The sequence below is a fragment of the Pieris brassicae genome, chromosome 10 (genome assembly GCF_905147105.1).
Source record: "Pieris brassicae chromosome 10, ilPieBrab1.1, whole genome shotgun sequence".
In the NCBI taxonomy this organism is placed as follows: domain Eukaryota; kingdom Metazoa; phylum Arthropoda; class Insecta; order Lepidoptera; family Pieridae; genus Pieris; species Pieris brassicae.
In genome coordinates, this window is record NC_059674.1 from 6,055,363 (window position 1) to 6,071,096 (window position 15,734).

The following is a 15,734-nucleotide window of genomic DNA, read 5'->3' on the forward strand; positions in this document are numbered from 1 at the left end:
GATCTCATAAGTCATAGAAATCAGATTTATAAAGAGGATAGGTACATAAACAATACAGATAAATCTTAAATATATTTTTATCAAGAATATTATTGAGTCTCAAAATTATTTTTGACCCCAATTGGTAACACCTACACACGTAGATATCGAGGGTTGAGTTCTTAAAGACGACTAGTTCAATTGTAAAGATGTTTAACCCATTTGTCTTCCACAGTCGTTGATGCGATCGATGTCTGTGGAACAACGGTGGCAGGATCTAGCGTCGTTGCTGACCATCCCTCCGCCCCCGGACCAGTACCAGCACTACCACCAACATGCTCACGCGCATAACATCAGGTATGTATTTAAACTAAGTTTTTTATTCTGAAATCGATGTATGCATTAGGAAGATAGTATAATTTTTTCCATACTAGGGTTGCCTGAAAATCGCTTGTGAGCTATAAGGCCGACCATTGCCTTTAAAAAGCAGGTTACTAACTTATTTAATCTGTTTTTTTAAATGTATGTTTTTGTATGAGTAACCGAAGTGTAAATAAATAAAGTCGATACGATGTAACGTAGTTATATCTCTTTACATATAGATATATATCTACAATTATAGATAGAGTAGATTGGGAATCTTAATAACACAATACGGTACAGTAAGAAATGTTGTACGAATTGTCAAAAGAGTTTTTGAAAGATTTTTCTATCTAAAACGGACGGTTATTTGATACATGCATTTAATATATAAAGATATATATATAATATGTAATTTATTTTGACAGCCATGGTGCAGGGGGCCACTATCCCCCTAACTATCACGCCCCTCACGCGCCGCTTCCGCCGCATCCTGAAAAACTTGCAGAGCCGTACGGTATGTACCACAAATGTAACAAAAGATTAATTTAACATGTTATCTGATTTTCGGCAGATAAATTGATCAGTGAGATAGGTGTTTATTGGTACTTTTGTACTCAACATTTTAGATTGCGCGCCTGAACGATGCTATCAGTGAAACACTTGGTCATATATGATATATATATATATATATATATATATATATATATATGTTTGATATATCTTATGTGTCTATTCATGCACTAAACCTGCTTTAATAAATAAATACATTAACTTTGCGAATATACATTTAAAGTCATACATAATTTATACTTACAGTATATATTACAAAGCTGTGCTTTTTTAAATATATAACTATGGTAAACAAAAATAATAGTATTTTTTGCTTATTGTTAAGCAATTAACATTTCTATCTTTAAAATTGATCAACCTACTATAGAATATAGTGTAAACTCTATGTAACGACATTCAACTGTGCATATTTTGACGTTACAAAGAGTTGTCGTGAAATGGCATGAAAAATATGTATTAGAAAAATTAAAAGTTTATTTCAGAATAGTGTTGTTAGTAATTACATTAAAAACAATTTTTATTTGAACACCTATAGTCTGTTATTGAGATTGGGCGTAATGCTATGTAGAGTGTATGTATGGAAGACAAGCTAAACCAACCTAAGCCAAAATTGATTTCGACGCGTTACTGACTTCGTCGTTAAATCGAGCGACGTTACATGGAGTTCACACTGTACATACATTTCTAAATAAGTACTGTTTAATCCGTTATAATCGCGAATAATTCGAATGACAGGTGCCTAGTATGGTTTTTGCAGTAGAAATTTGGAATATCTACATAAATGTACGTTTTGAGTTTTTTTTGCAAAAATTAACCTCAAAAAAAAACGTCAAACTTGCATGCTTATCATCATTATATCAATTCGTCTGTAAATCCACTTGTAACAAATATTTAATATCACCAATAAATGTATCTATCATATATAACATGTCATAAATAAATATATGTATCATCTTTAACGTCCTAAATTCGATAAAACGCTGATTAACGACTGATTGTCGAATTTTTATGATATTGCAAAAAATATTGAAAGTTTCATGATTTTGCGTTTGTTTATTTTTTTATCGCTAGATATGAAAATCGCAATGTAATGTGTATCTTTTATCGACGAATTTAATAATAATGATTATGATAATTGTTAGTGACCATCTGTCGTGAAAATCGTGCATACCACAATAAGATCTTGCGGGAGATCTTTGGAAATATTGTCTTAAACTCAACAATAAAATACAGGACAGACTTTAGGAAGTTGTCCAGATTGTTCTTTATTAACGACGGGATTCATTATTCACTGAAGTATTTCCAAATCAATTCGACGTAGGGTTCTTAGAGCGAACCAATTCTTAAAAGGCCGGCATCGCACTCGCGAGCCCTCTGACATTGAGTATGGGCGGCAGACACTCAATATCAACATCGACTCAATATCACTTAGCATCAGGTGAGCTTTCTGCATCTTTGTTCTATTCCATTGTTCATTTTTTGTTTTTTATAGACCAGTAGGTGATCAGCCATTTATGCCTGACGACGTAGATTTTTTGTGTTTTAAGAAATGTATAGAAGGGAATATTGATCGTCGGGATTCGAACCTCAGGTTTATTAGACGTCGACTTTGGCTTCTATCCTCAAAAAATGTAGGGACCTCGGATGAATTGAGTGAAATAAAGATGGTTTTTTTCAGGAGCTGCAGCGCCAATCGAAAGTTCTTACAAAGTGGAATCAGCTCATCACCCACAACAACATGACGCTCTATACTATCAGGTAACATAGTCCTATTTAAGTATATCTTATATATTATCACAGTGACAAGAAAACTTGATGAAATCTCGCCGTATGAACTTTAAAACATCGTAAATGCTACTAAACGACACAGCAAGAACAATTGGGAAATTGTATATCTGCGCTTAGAGATTTTTATTTATATATTAAATCAATAACAAACATAAATAATACGCAATGGAAGAGAAATGCATGTATTTCAAATATATGTTTGTATGATAAGTTTTTTGTTACAGAATTCAACATCGGAAATGGCGCCCAATCAAGACGGCTTCCTGCAGTCGATATTAAATGATGAAGACTTGCAACTGATGGACATGGCTATGAACGAAGGTAAGTTAAATATTACCGATACAAAAATGCCTAAATACAATGTTTTGTCATATCTATGCAGAAGACGACAATTCGTTAGTTAGTAAATTAACCGAATTCAGCATTGGCGGGTTTACAAATCTCAAAATGAAAAGTCTTAGAACAGATTGCCAAACAAAATGGCGGATGGTTGTAAGCTGTGCAGATTGAAGTCTTTAAAGATGAGTAGGTACTTTTAAATAAACGTGATTTAAAATGTGAACAATTATTATATTTACGTCAGTGAATGTGAATATATTTAATAATCCCAAACTTAACTAAACCAACACAATTTAAATAATGTTTGTTTGGTTTAAATTTTTTTATTATTCCAACAAGTCGAGATAATTAAATTCTAACGACATAAATAAATATTTAGACACATGACCTCTATATATTTATTAGTATTTACAAAGTTAAGCCTCTGATACTGATGTTTATTTGGCGATAACTGATAATATCATTTCCCGCCACCGCCCGCCATTTTGAATTTACGCTCTGTCTGAAACAGTCGTTTGTTATTATAATCTGTGCTGTTATTCCAAAATGGGTTCTTACGTATACAGACTATTTGTTAAGAAGTGATTTTAATTGTGTTGCTATTGTTATTTGACATTTGTGTATGTAAATAATTGTCAGTGTTATATATACCTATACGCGCGAAATTTTGAACTTTTTCAACTTTGACTTTTGTGTTGTGCCTTCGTGTTTTTGAAAGCCTACTTATGCCATTCTTTTTACGCAAACGTAGAATGTGCAGACAGGTGCACAATAAATACAACTGTGGATGCATGTGCAAAATTTGTTGCGCTCTGAGAAAAACTAGGACATCCTGCGAGTCCCTAATAAAAGTACCCGTTTTTGTTTTGAAAACCTACAACTATTGTCTCTGGTCGTTCAAATTCAAGAAATTAATTGATTAGGATTAGACTTATCGAGCTCAATTTTCAGCTGCGATAAAATAAAGTCATTGGTGTTTGACAAAGAATAAAATAAACACGTATTTATTGTCTGTGGGGAAATTTCTCGCAATAGAACAAAGAGGTTTTATGCGATTTGGAGATTACAACGCATTGACATACATTAAAGTTGAAATATATCCATAAACACCTAAAGGGGTATATCATAGTCTATATTTTAGAGTAAAATATAAAGACTACTCAACGATTAAAGAGATAGACTCGGCTTCAAGATGGATATTTCTGGTTACTACCCTTATACAAGTTTCTATCCCATTTCGCCGTATTACGGCAGAATGCTGTATCCAGACATGGAATATCTAAATTACTACAAGTATTATGATGGTGAGTTTGGGGAATAAAATATATGTATAGTTCGGGTACTTTCCCTACTTTCATTTGCAAATAACTTAAGACGGCACAGCTTAAAAACTTATTCGTAAGATCGCACAGACAGAAGACTGGAGTCTTCATTGACTGCATAGTTTCTCACACATGTCACTCATGTTTTAAGAACTTAGAGCATTATATGGAAAGGTCAAATTATATTCATACGGTCAGTAGAAAGCTGTTGAAAGTGCTACTAATTTTTTATTACGCTATTGGACTGTAAGAAACAAAAATTTCTAGATCACGAACACCTTTCTTACTCCTTACTTTTGTTGACAGTATTTTTCTCTTATTCATTTCCAGGTCTCTGTTGTACTCAGGTTGTTTAGTAGTAGGAAGACATTGCTATATGCGCTTTTTTTTAATATACAGTCGAAACCGTTTACGACGACATCGTTTTACAACATACCGGTTATATTCACACAAATCAAAGGTCCCGGATGAATTCTTTGTGTTAGGTAGTTAATAACAACGTCATTATTTGAGTCTTAAATTGAACACAAGAACAGGGTGTCTTCCCTTTAATAGAGACTATAAGTAGCGTTATTGAACATTTACTTATGATAACAATCCTTTTTAGTAAATTAGGTTAGACTTAAATTACTTATTAGTCTTAAGTTAGGCTAGATCGTAGTTCCATGATGTCTTAGTAAAGATACATGTATATAAAAATAAAACAAACAACGTCATTGGCTGTTACGATCGGTTTTTACGACAAAATATGAGTAGTCTCACGATGTCGTTATAACAGATTTTCACTGTATAACCGTACACTGTATAAATATATAATATATTTTATAATTCCCTTGAGAAAGCAAGTCGATACAATTGTATGTTACAAAACCTTTAACTTCGTTACGTAGCGTCGATATCGTTGTCGCTAAATTGCAGTTTACACTAACGAACATGTCACTCGGAATATTTTACTACATAGTTATCTTATGTAAATATAAAACAATAAATCTATTTAAGCTATATAAATAATAATGCGCGATAGAGTTGTGTACGGTACAGATCCCTCGCAAATATAATATATAAAGTGTCATATTAAGAACCTTCATTAAAAATAACACAAGAGCCTTTATTCCAATTATTAAGTTTTCTGGTTTATCTCCTACCTGATGATGCTTTCTGATAAGCAGACTTCACTCCACGTTGCAATATTTGATTATTATCAAATTGCTATAAAAAATTGCAATTCCTTTGACCCTGAGGCGGATTTTTTCGTCATTTCTAATACGTAGCAATAAGTTTTTTGTTTTTAAAAATAGCGCGTGTGAAGTATTATACTTTCTTAATAATCGTGAAATCCCTCCTTTATATGAAACGAATTCAGCAAGAAATTCGCCTGAAAGTCTAAAGTTATTAATTAACAAGTACACAGTAGTAGTAGGCGGTACAACACAGCGATTAGATATGGTTCACGCTTTAGTTAAATAATTACGCAATTATAAGAAAATAAAAAATTTCTTCTACACTGTACAGTTGGAAAATTTCAAGTTCCAGTTAATATTTGACGCGTTAAAAGCACCATAGTTATACAACTGGCAATGTACTGGCATTGTTAATATATATGAAACCATATGTACAATGCCAGTTGTAAGGTATGTTGTAAAGGTATATTAATGTATATTAAAACATATATACAATGCCAGATACTTTTCTTGGCCGGTAAGAGTGTCGCTGTCATCGATTAGTATTAACAGTAAATAAAAATTAACCATTATAAGGGCAATAATTTGAAGTATGTAGGCTAACTTAATAATTTATTGAAATGTCTTCATAAAACAATGTATACTAGTATCTAGAATAAATAAATTTGACACAAACTTAGGAAAAGCTGATATGACAGGTTCTGTTACCTGTACTATTAATGTAATAGCTTTTACGATACCTAGCAATCAGAACCATTCGATAATTAAAACTTTGACATTTTAATTGATAATGAAAAGAACAAATACATTCTAGTTCAGGTAGAAAGTTACATTATTCATTGTACGCACCAAAATGGTGATGATACGACCAATTTCAGCCGCCCCCCCCCCCCCCCATGAATCACGCCGTAACGTTTTCTGTATCCAATAGTAACGTTTCGTGAACAACCCCAGTGATTCTTTACACCTAAAACTTATAATTCAATCCCCGCCCCGCATCGTAACGTTTTACAAGAGGCACCCCCCCCCCCCCAAATTCGTTACGAAATACTTGAACGCGGGGATTTGATTGGATATTTGTTATCGAACAGTTGAAATATTTAAAAAATCGCGGAATATTCACTAATCCCATAATTAATAAGCAAGTCATCTATCTTATCAATACAACAAAACTTATCATTACAAATAATATTTTTGACTGTCATTCGTGTTACAAATTTCGCGATAAACTGAAATATTGTTTATACGTTGATAAAAATATAGAAACTATCTTTGACGGTATCTTTGAGTTACGCGGTTATGATTTCACAAAATTGAATGGAATACCAATCTTGAATAAAGATATCAGAACTGGAACATCTCCAAGTAAATTTTCACGTACACAACATTAATAACAGTTGAGTTTAAGCTTCCAAAAAAATAAAAACCATACGTGTTGTAAGAAGATAATAATAATATTTTAATCTGTTTCAGGCATGTACACAATGCGCATGCTGGATGGAGCCACTGCGCATGTGCCACAGAATCAAACTCACATGCCTATGACAACAGGTAAGAAATATTTATTGTATGCAACGATGTGTTAATAAATAAAAAAATAAAAAGTAACGCTCTCCCGTCCAGTAAGCGTTGACACATGATATTACGTCCAATTGACCAATCACATGCAAATTTTCGTCTTGAGACGTCTCATCCCGCTAAGAAGGAAGCCTAATTTTGCTTCTATATTTCTATAATAATATACGTCTATATAAATTTTAATTAATATTTTCAGAGCGTGACTCGGCTTCAGATAGCGCTGTTTCATCCATGGGTTCGGAGAGAGTCCCCTCGCTATCTGACGGAGAATGGTGTGATGGAAGTGACTCTGCGCAGGATTACCACAGGTATTTTTACATTTGCACGTCGTTCGAAAGTGACTCGATTTTTAATATAAAATTGAGGTTTCCCGATAATTCTACATAAGTCTTCTGTAAGTTTAAATTTTCTATAGACAGTGTCTATTTGTGATATTTAAAGAAATTTGAAAAAAAGTACAAACGTGACGCAATAAGACTTAAATCAATCAAAACTCTATGCGTTCTATGATCACAATAGAGACTTAGCGCCGAATAATTATTATTATTTTCTCCATTTTTTTGCGAAAATGGTTCAACAAAACAAAACATATCATGATAAAGAATTTATTTCCAAATTATTGACGCATCGCATTTAGCAAAGATATCGATATCTTTTGGAAACGAAAGATTAAAAGTTATTTATAGTATATAATCGTGACGAAATAGGATTTACAGATTATTATTTTGTTAATCATGCTAGATTCATTCAAAAATTGAAAATCATTCAAATTTAGTCGCTATCACTATGATAAAATTGTCTAGTTATTACGATGACACGAATTTATCACTTTATCTTTAATTATAATGATGTATGCAGCATGAAATTAAGAAAATCTAATCTGATTTACTCTAGAAAATAACTCGTGTTTCATTTTATTAATTTGATAATTATGACGTAATTGGAGACAAAGTTTTTTTATCTACTGATTATCGGAATACGCAAAACTATAGGAATCATTACACATTTAATATATTCTGTATTAAAATAATTTAGAACTGTCACTCTACTAATCTACAAGGGAAATGTATGTCTACAGTCCCCGTCGCGAACGCTAAATATTTATTTATACAGATTTTATCGAATCAAATATGAATTACGATACTACTTGTTCAATGTACTAAAATTAACAGTCTATTTATTATTAATAATAATAATAGAGCAGTGTTGGCCTAGTGGTGTCAGGGTGAGACTCTCAAACAGATACTCTCTGAAACAGATACAGAAATCTGAGACCCAGACCTAAAAAAAGAGGTTGTAGTGCCATTAATTATTGTTATACTAATAATAATATTGAAATTAGTCTCCACACATCATCAAAGCTTCGTTTTATAAACGTGTGTACTTGTACACGCTTTAGAAGTTATACTTTGACGTAAAGATCAAAATCTTTTCAAAGAAATTTTTCTACGTTTATAGAAAAAACTACACTAACAATAGAAAAAAGGTATTTAATACATCGAAAGTTTTATTATAACGCATTATCTAGTTAAATAAAATTTATTTAAATATCACAAACTAAAATGTTGACTATAGCCAACTTTAGCGTGTCGGTTTTATGTAGCGGTGCGCACGCGCATCGTAAAAATTTACTCTCATCATTTATCCCTAACGGGCTAATAGAACAACTTCAATAATAATTTTATTATTCAAGTAGACATCCATACGTCCATATCATTACTAGTATTTTAGTTACAATCACATTTTTTTTAAATACTCACATCAGAAGTAATTAAGTGTAATTGCAGTCAAGTGAGCTTGTGACGAATTAATAACGTGACGCATGTGTCCAAAACATTATTTATTTTTAGCACTTTAATAGTAATATAACTTAATTATACAAATTCATAATAATGTTAATTTGTCCACAGTTCCAAGTTCCGTCCATATGACGGCGCCTATGCCAGAGAACGAAATGCCCACGCGCCTCAGAAGAAACATCACATGTTTGGCAAGAGATGCTTCCAGGTACCTATTTCTCAATATTGTTTTCATATAGGTAACCAAGTACACTTTTGAAAGGATGTTAAATGTCTAAATGCACATTTACTACCAGTTCGTAAGTCAAAGCAAAGAACGGGCAAGAAACTCTCCGCCACTCTTGTTATTTAAGTTTTAGTCATACAAATTGTTTGAACTGGAGCAAATCAACCCCAAGGATTAGGATCACTTTAATTAATTCGTCAAATTTATTATATTATTTTATTTATATTTGCTAAATGTGATCTGATATGTGTTAAGAAAGGATCTGAATTTCATTTTCTACATATTCGAGCGATATCTTCATCGAACATCGGAACATCTTCCAAATTGGATAATGTTCTTGTGACATACTTTTAGGTTACATCAATAATTTCAAGGAACAAGCTTTACGCTGCCGTCTTATGTGTTGTTGACCATGCAGACTTATAAAAGCAGAACAGTTTGATTTATAAATTTCATTTACACGAACTAATACTGTCTTTGACTAGACCGTTCAAAATATGTTCAGTAATTTAGACCTCATCTTTTTGGTGTCTATAAAGTCGGCCAGTTCTCGGTTTATTTAATTATAAATTATCTTAGGAGCAACCACACTTGGAGCCTCTCGTCACTCGTCCACCTGCCGTGAAGTACGAATGTGAACAGACATATCATCATGAAAATATCCACATGCACAATGGTAAGTTTGTATAAAAATAAATCAATGGCGCTACAACCTTTTTTAGGTCCGGGAATCAGATTTCTGTTTCATGATCATTTGTTAATCTAATACGCAAGTAGGTGATCAGCCTTCTGTGCCTGACGCACGTCGTCGACTTTTTTGGTTCTAAAGGCGGTTTCCTCACGATGTTTTCCTTCACCGTTCGAGCGACTGTTAAAAAAGCACATAGAAAAGTCCATTGGTGCCGGGTATCGAACCTACGGCCTCAGGGATGAGAATCGCACGCTGAGGCCACTAGGCCAACACTGCACTGCAGTTTGTATATAGAAGATTAAAGACATGTTTCGTCCTTGTCCCTCTAATATCAAGTGGAATATAAATAAACGAGACAGCAGGTTCATAACATGCCCTGTGTTATTTTAACTAATAATTATTGTTTGCTGTAAACTATTTATTCCCATTCGTAGTGGAGTACGGTCGTCATCAACTGGCTGGACCTCATGTGACTCCGCTTCAACCAGCTCTAGATCTGAACACGGCGCATTCCAGTCATGCACTCCTGCAGGTAAAATTTATCCTTAATTATTGTTAATTCCGACCAGTTTTATGTATTATTTTTATTAATGTTCGTAATCCGAAATATCTGACATCTATTACGGATGATTCAGCCCGTCATTTTTAGTTCTTCATATATTTCTTCGTAGAATTGTTACAGTTAAAAAAGATCCAGTGGGTTTTGCCTACCTTTTTTCATCTGACAAATTTATGTTGCATAGATTATACACAGAACTACCTTATGACACTTGATTGATAAGAATGACATTTGGCGCCAATATTTAAATAAAAAAGTGAAACGGCTATATTTTACAAAGAAAATAAATAATAAATATATGTGTTTTACAGAACAACGTAACCCCACCAGCGGTCAACCGTTTCCCGCTTTTGGGTGACAGAGTGAGACACAACCATACCTACAGCGCGCCATTGCCGCCGCCAGACCATAGACAACCGGTCAGAGACAAAAGAGGTATGTCGTAGAGAGTATTCTTTTTATATATATAAATAACGGATGCAAACAGGTCTCATCGATGTAAACACGTACATACCATAGACACTGACTGCCAGAGGGCTTGCAAGTGTGTGCGCATTCGGTTCGGGTCTTTAAAGGTTGCCGGCCTTTAAAGGAATGGTTTCGTAAATACTTCAGTGGGCAGTTGGGATATAGTAGTGGTGTGCGGCAAAAACAGTTGTGGAACAACGGACAACGAGGTGATACGGATGGTATTTCGTATTCCAATAATTCATTACATTTATTTACCTTCCCTTAAAATGATTTAATATTGTCTTAAAGGTATTAAATAGTTAAGGGAAAGTGAAGGATTGGTGGTGGAATTTTCAAAGATATAAATGTAGTGGCGTAACAATAAGATGGCAGGGCTGGCAGAATGCCACAGGCCCCCGGCCCAAGAGGGCTCCTGACCAAGGCCACTAATACCAAAAATATTTTTTTACATTGTACCTGAGCATTTTATTTTATTTGAATAGTATATAAGTCCTGCATAAAATCCAAAATGAGACAACTAAAGCCCATACAATTTTAAGTTAATCGATAAGCATTTCAACCAACCTAAACAAATTGAATTTAAAAACGGACATTGTAAACATAGGAGCCCTTTCTTAAAACATAGTGACATAGATCTTTTCTAGAAAAACATTACAATATCATTAAACTGAGTACAACGTGACGGTTTTTACTGATAGGACCCCATCAATTTGCCACGGGGGTATAGTTACGCCTTTACAAATACCTTTTGATTGCAGTTCGGCGGCTCACAGATGGCAGCAGTTCCGAGGGATCTCCAGGTCATTTGAGCCGGGACGAGAAACGCGCTAAGGCACTCGGTAAATGTTAGACCTATACGGGCTGTCTTTATTTCTGAATATATATGTTCTGTAAATAACACTAAGCTCTTTAAACAATTCTGTTGCTTGACACTAAAATCTATGAACTAAATTAAAATAGCGATAACTACCCTCCTTCTTGGTGACCTAGAGAGTTCACTCTCATCCCTGTATTTATTTAACATTAGCTCGAACGGTGAAGGAAAACATCGTGAGGAAACCGGCTTGTTTAGACCCAAAAGGTCGTCACGGGATCACCCACCTGCCTATTACAAATGAAACAGATACAGAAATCTGAGGCCCACACCTAAAGTGATTGTAGCGCCAATTTTTTATTTTACATTAAATTTTCTAGTAATTCTGTCTTAATAAACTAAAATTAGGTTTTCGTATAATTTATAAGTCTGTGTTGTTTCATGATATGTTGCATCTTAAACGTGTTTGGTAATTAGGGCTTATCGACTAATACTTGCCGGAATTTCGAGTCAATATTTTTATTTTAAAAATTCTTCAGGTATACCGCTGGAAGTAGCAGACATAATAAACCTGCCGATGGACGAGTTCAATGAACGCCTCTCAAAACACGACTTAAGCGAAGCCCAACTCTCGCTCATAAGAGATATTCGGCGGAGAGGGAAAAATAAGGTGAGCATCACAAAATATATATATTTACAACTAATTGTAAAACCAAAAAAACATGGACCAACCAATTTACAAAAAAAACGTTGATAAGCGAATAATTATTTTTAAATATTAATTCTTTACTTCAAATATATCTTCTCTTGAGAGGAGTGTTGGAGAGAATGGTGTTTTAAAGAAATTTTATAAATACAATTTATTGGCTACAAGGGTGAGTTTGCCTACAAATGATTTACGCTTCTAATTATTAACTAATATAATCTCTAATATAATCTAAACAGGGTTGTGTATTTTTTTTTAAATTTTTATAAAATTTATGTCCACTATAATTGTCACGTATCGTGTAGAAAAAGTAATATATATATTATGTGGTGTGCTTTAATAAGTAAATAACATCCAGTGCTACTACCTTTTAGGTTTAAGATAAGCCAGTTTCTTCACAATGTTTTATTTACGAGCGCGTAAAATGCGCTCACAGACAAAGCATTCTTGAAACTGAAAAAAGCGCGTTATAACTTTATGTATATAATTCTAGATTGTTTAGATTCACAAATGAGTCCGGCAGATGGCGCTGAAGTCAGTACTTTAATGCTTTGTTTAATATCCTAATTAGCTTGAAATATCATGCAGGACAACGTTTATCGAGTCTGATTTAATTACATCAAAAAAATCTTTAATAACGCATTAAATTCTTCCCTTATCAGGTAGCAGCCCAAAACTGCCGCAAACGCAAGTTGGATCAGATCACATCTCTAGCGGACGAAGTGCGTACAGTCCGCGATCGTAAGATACGCACGCAGCGCGATCACAACGCACTCCTCGCCGAACGACAACGGCTGAAGGAGAGATTCGCGGCACTTTACCGACACGTTTTCCAAGTATGATATATACACAATTATCAAATCAATGTTAACAAAATATTGTAAAAACTAATTTTAATAGAGTAAGTATGGAGTTTCTTCGTCATATGAAACTAAACTTTGAAAGGGGCAGCTAAAGTCATTGTCACCATGTAATTTTGACATTTCTGCTCTTGAGAAGTCATACTCTTGGTTGACGTACACGCCTTCGTTAACCAAAAGCCAGTTCCGAAATCTACAATGTACATTATCACAACAAAATGTTACTATAAACTTACCATTTTTTTTGCTAATTTCATCTAAATTGTACCAAATTTTTTAGCGTTGTAAAGATACCGTTTTTTGGAGTCTCACGAGCACGTAGAGGCTATATTTGAAAGTACTTTTAAAGGAAGAAAGAGACTTTCGAGTCTATTATGTATTAACCATTATATGCTGACAACAAAAAGCATTGGTGCACTAGTTACCACCATAATGTGAATTATTTGTTAGGCTTAGTAGTTCGTGTAATAGGCGGACGTGTGACCGTGGTTAATGTATGCAAAAATGTAATGTTTACAGAACCTCCGCGATGGTGAAGGTAGGCCTCTATCATCAGCTCAGTACTCGCTGCAGCAGGCGGCCGACGGAAACGTTGTTCTTGTACCTAAAATGAACCCGCACCAAGGTATATTATTTTTCTTTAACTTAGAAACGTAAATAAACTTCCAAAAGCATTGTTAAAATCTTATTTCTCTAAAGAAAGAAAACATTAAATAATAAAGACGTTTAGTCATGTTAATAAAGAAGGCAACGTACATCTAGCATGCAAAATATCTTAGATTGGTAAAGTCTAATTTATTAAACCAATAAATATTTTAAGAGATACATGGCGATGCGAGTGGAGTTCGTGTTACCTAGTTTTTGTAACTCCTAATATATTGACCATAGTTTTAATCGACTATGTTTTTTTTAGACCACGGCATGAACAGAACCGATGACGACATGGACAGAAAAAAGAATTATGAGTGACATCACCTACCTTTTTGGTAGCGAGACTGGAACAAATTTACCTCTGTATTTACAAAATTTATCCACGTACTTAAGATAACAGTAAACGTGATTTCTGCCAAAAGCAATAATTCTGTACAAATTGCCTTATTAAAGATAAAAAAATTCTTTTGAAACATTTAAATTTTTCATTTTATACTTCCAACACATGGAGTACAGAGTTTACGACGCATTTCAAATGTGACTCAACGTCACCGAACGAGCGCGTTCGTTATGGTTTACGAGGACGTCGGAGCGCTTTAAAAATTCGAAAAAATATCGATGTGATAGAAAAAGCTATTCCATTTTCGATTAGTTTCCGTTTAGTTTACGGTGTTGCCAGTGTAATTTAGAATAAAGGTCACGTTGCAATAATTGTATATTTAGTCGTTTTATTTATGTATAGCGTAGGTTAATTGTTATAGAAATCTGTTGTATTATTTCCGGTCGTCTACTAAAGTACAAAATTATGGACGTCTCGTGTCCGATGGAGAGGAATTTGAAAGACCGCACGGTCTTTTAGATTAAGGAATTTATTGTAAGCCATATTGATAATTGTCATTTGTGTCGGCAATTTTTTGGGGGCAACATTTTTCCCTTTTTTGGTGCGAACATATACCTTTAAGTTGAAATAAATAAAAAGACTTGGTCGTTTCAGTGATTTATTGAAATGGATTTTGTTATATGTGAGCATTGCGTCTATGTCTGTCTGAATTTTAACCAACTTGGAAATAAATAACCTAAAAAATATCTAACTAAGGACACGCTATGGCTTGGGATAGATAGATATTATTTAGATATCAACAATGTACTCTGTGGAAATAGCGATCTTTGAATTGAACAAAATAATGCTTTACATAAAACATTTATGTATATATCTATATTTAGAACCCGCGGTACTTATATTTTCATGTTTATATTTGTTTTAAGAGCCACAATTACTTTATTTATAAAATAAAACCAGTACACACTATGTAAAGTTTACTTCTGCATAGTGTAGTCTTGGTTTAAGAATCGTAAATATTAGTTTTTCTCGTTGGACCATTAAAGAAAATACTTTTAACTAGTATCAAAATAGGTTAGAGTTCGAAGTTGGTTCTAAATCGCAAATTTTTTATCTGTATCTGTTTAAAAATGTTGCCATTAAAAAAATATCTAATCTGTGGTAAATATTTTGTAACACTAAATCGCTTTGCAAGGATATATGTAATTTAAGTATCTTAGGCGACGGGTAACGCATATTGAAATAAGTTTTTTTTAATAAAGGCTTAGCGTGACTATTGTTTTTTTTAATTTACCATTTTAGGGATTGTTATACAAAACTTTTACTAAATGATAACCTGAAACCATACGTAATTATCTCAACTCTTTATAACGACACTGAAGGGACTGTCCATTTAATGGCCTTATAGAAACTTGTCGTTAAATGGAAAGAAGAAAAACGTATAGATAAATAATAGTAATAAAATAACGAATTTATTAGTAAGTTCGTATCCATGAT

At 33.5% G+C, this 15,734-nt stretch overlaps 1 protein-coding gene across 7 annotated transcripts in view; it reads left to right on the plus strand.

The window, feature by feature from the left end:
* Positions 1–15,511, plus strand: part of LOC123715843 (segmentation protein cap'n'collar-like) — a 97,866-nt gene extending 82,355 nt beyond the window's left edge. For 6 of the 7 annotated variants that reach the window (XM_045671187.1, XM_045671181.1, XM_045671185.1 and 3 more), the window contains 15 exons: positions 215–336; positions 768–856; positions 2,591–2,670; positions 2,925–3,021; positions 7,016–7,093; positions 7,317–7,428; positions 9,031–9,127; positions 9,725–9,821; positions 10,271–10,368; positions 10,707–10,830; positions 11,625–11,711; positions 12,220–12,350; positions 13,049–13,222; positions 13,766–13,871; positions 14,160–15,511. In XM_045671187.1, coding sequence (XP_045527143.1) covers positions 215–336; positions 768–856; positions 2,591–2,670; positions 2,925–3,021; positions 7,016–7,093; positions 7,317–7,428; positions 9,031–9,127; positions 9,725–9,821; positions 10,271–10,368; positions 10,707–10,830; positions 11,625–11,711; positions 12,220–12,350; positions 13,049–13,222; positions 13,766–13,871; positions 14,160–14,215 — 1,548 coding nt within the window. In that variant the 3' untranslated portion in view covers positions 14,216–15,511. The remainder of the gene's footprint in view (positions 1–214; positions 337–767; positions 857–2,590; positions 2,671–2,924; positions 3,022–7,015; positions 7,094–7,316; positions 7,429–9,030; positions 9,128–9,724; positions 9,822–10,270; positions 10,369–10,706; positions 10,831–11,624; positions 11,712–12,219; positions 12,351–13,048; positions 13,223–13,765; positions 13,872–14,159) is intronic. The other variant, XM_045671186.1, reaches the window with a different exon arrangement.
* Positions 15,512–15,734: the final 223 nt, after the last annotated feature.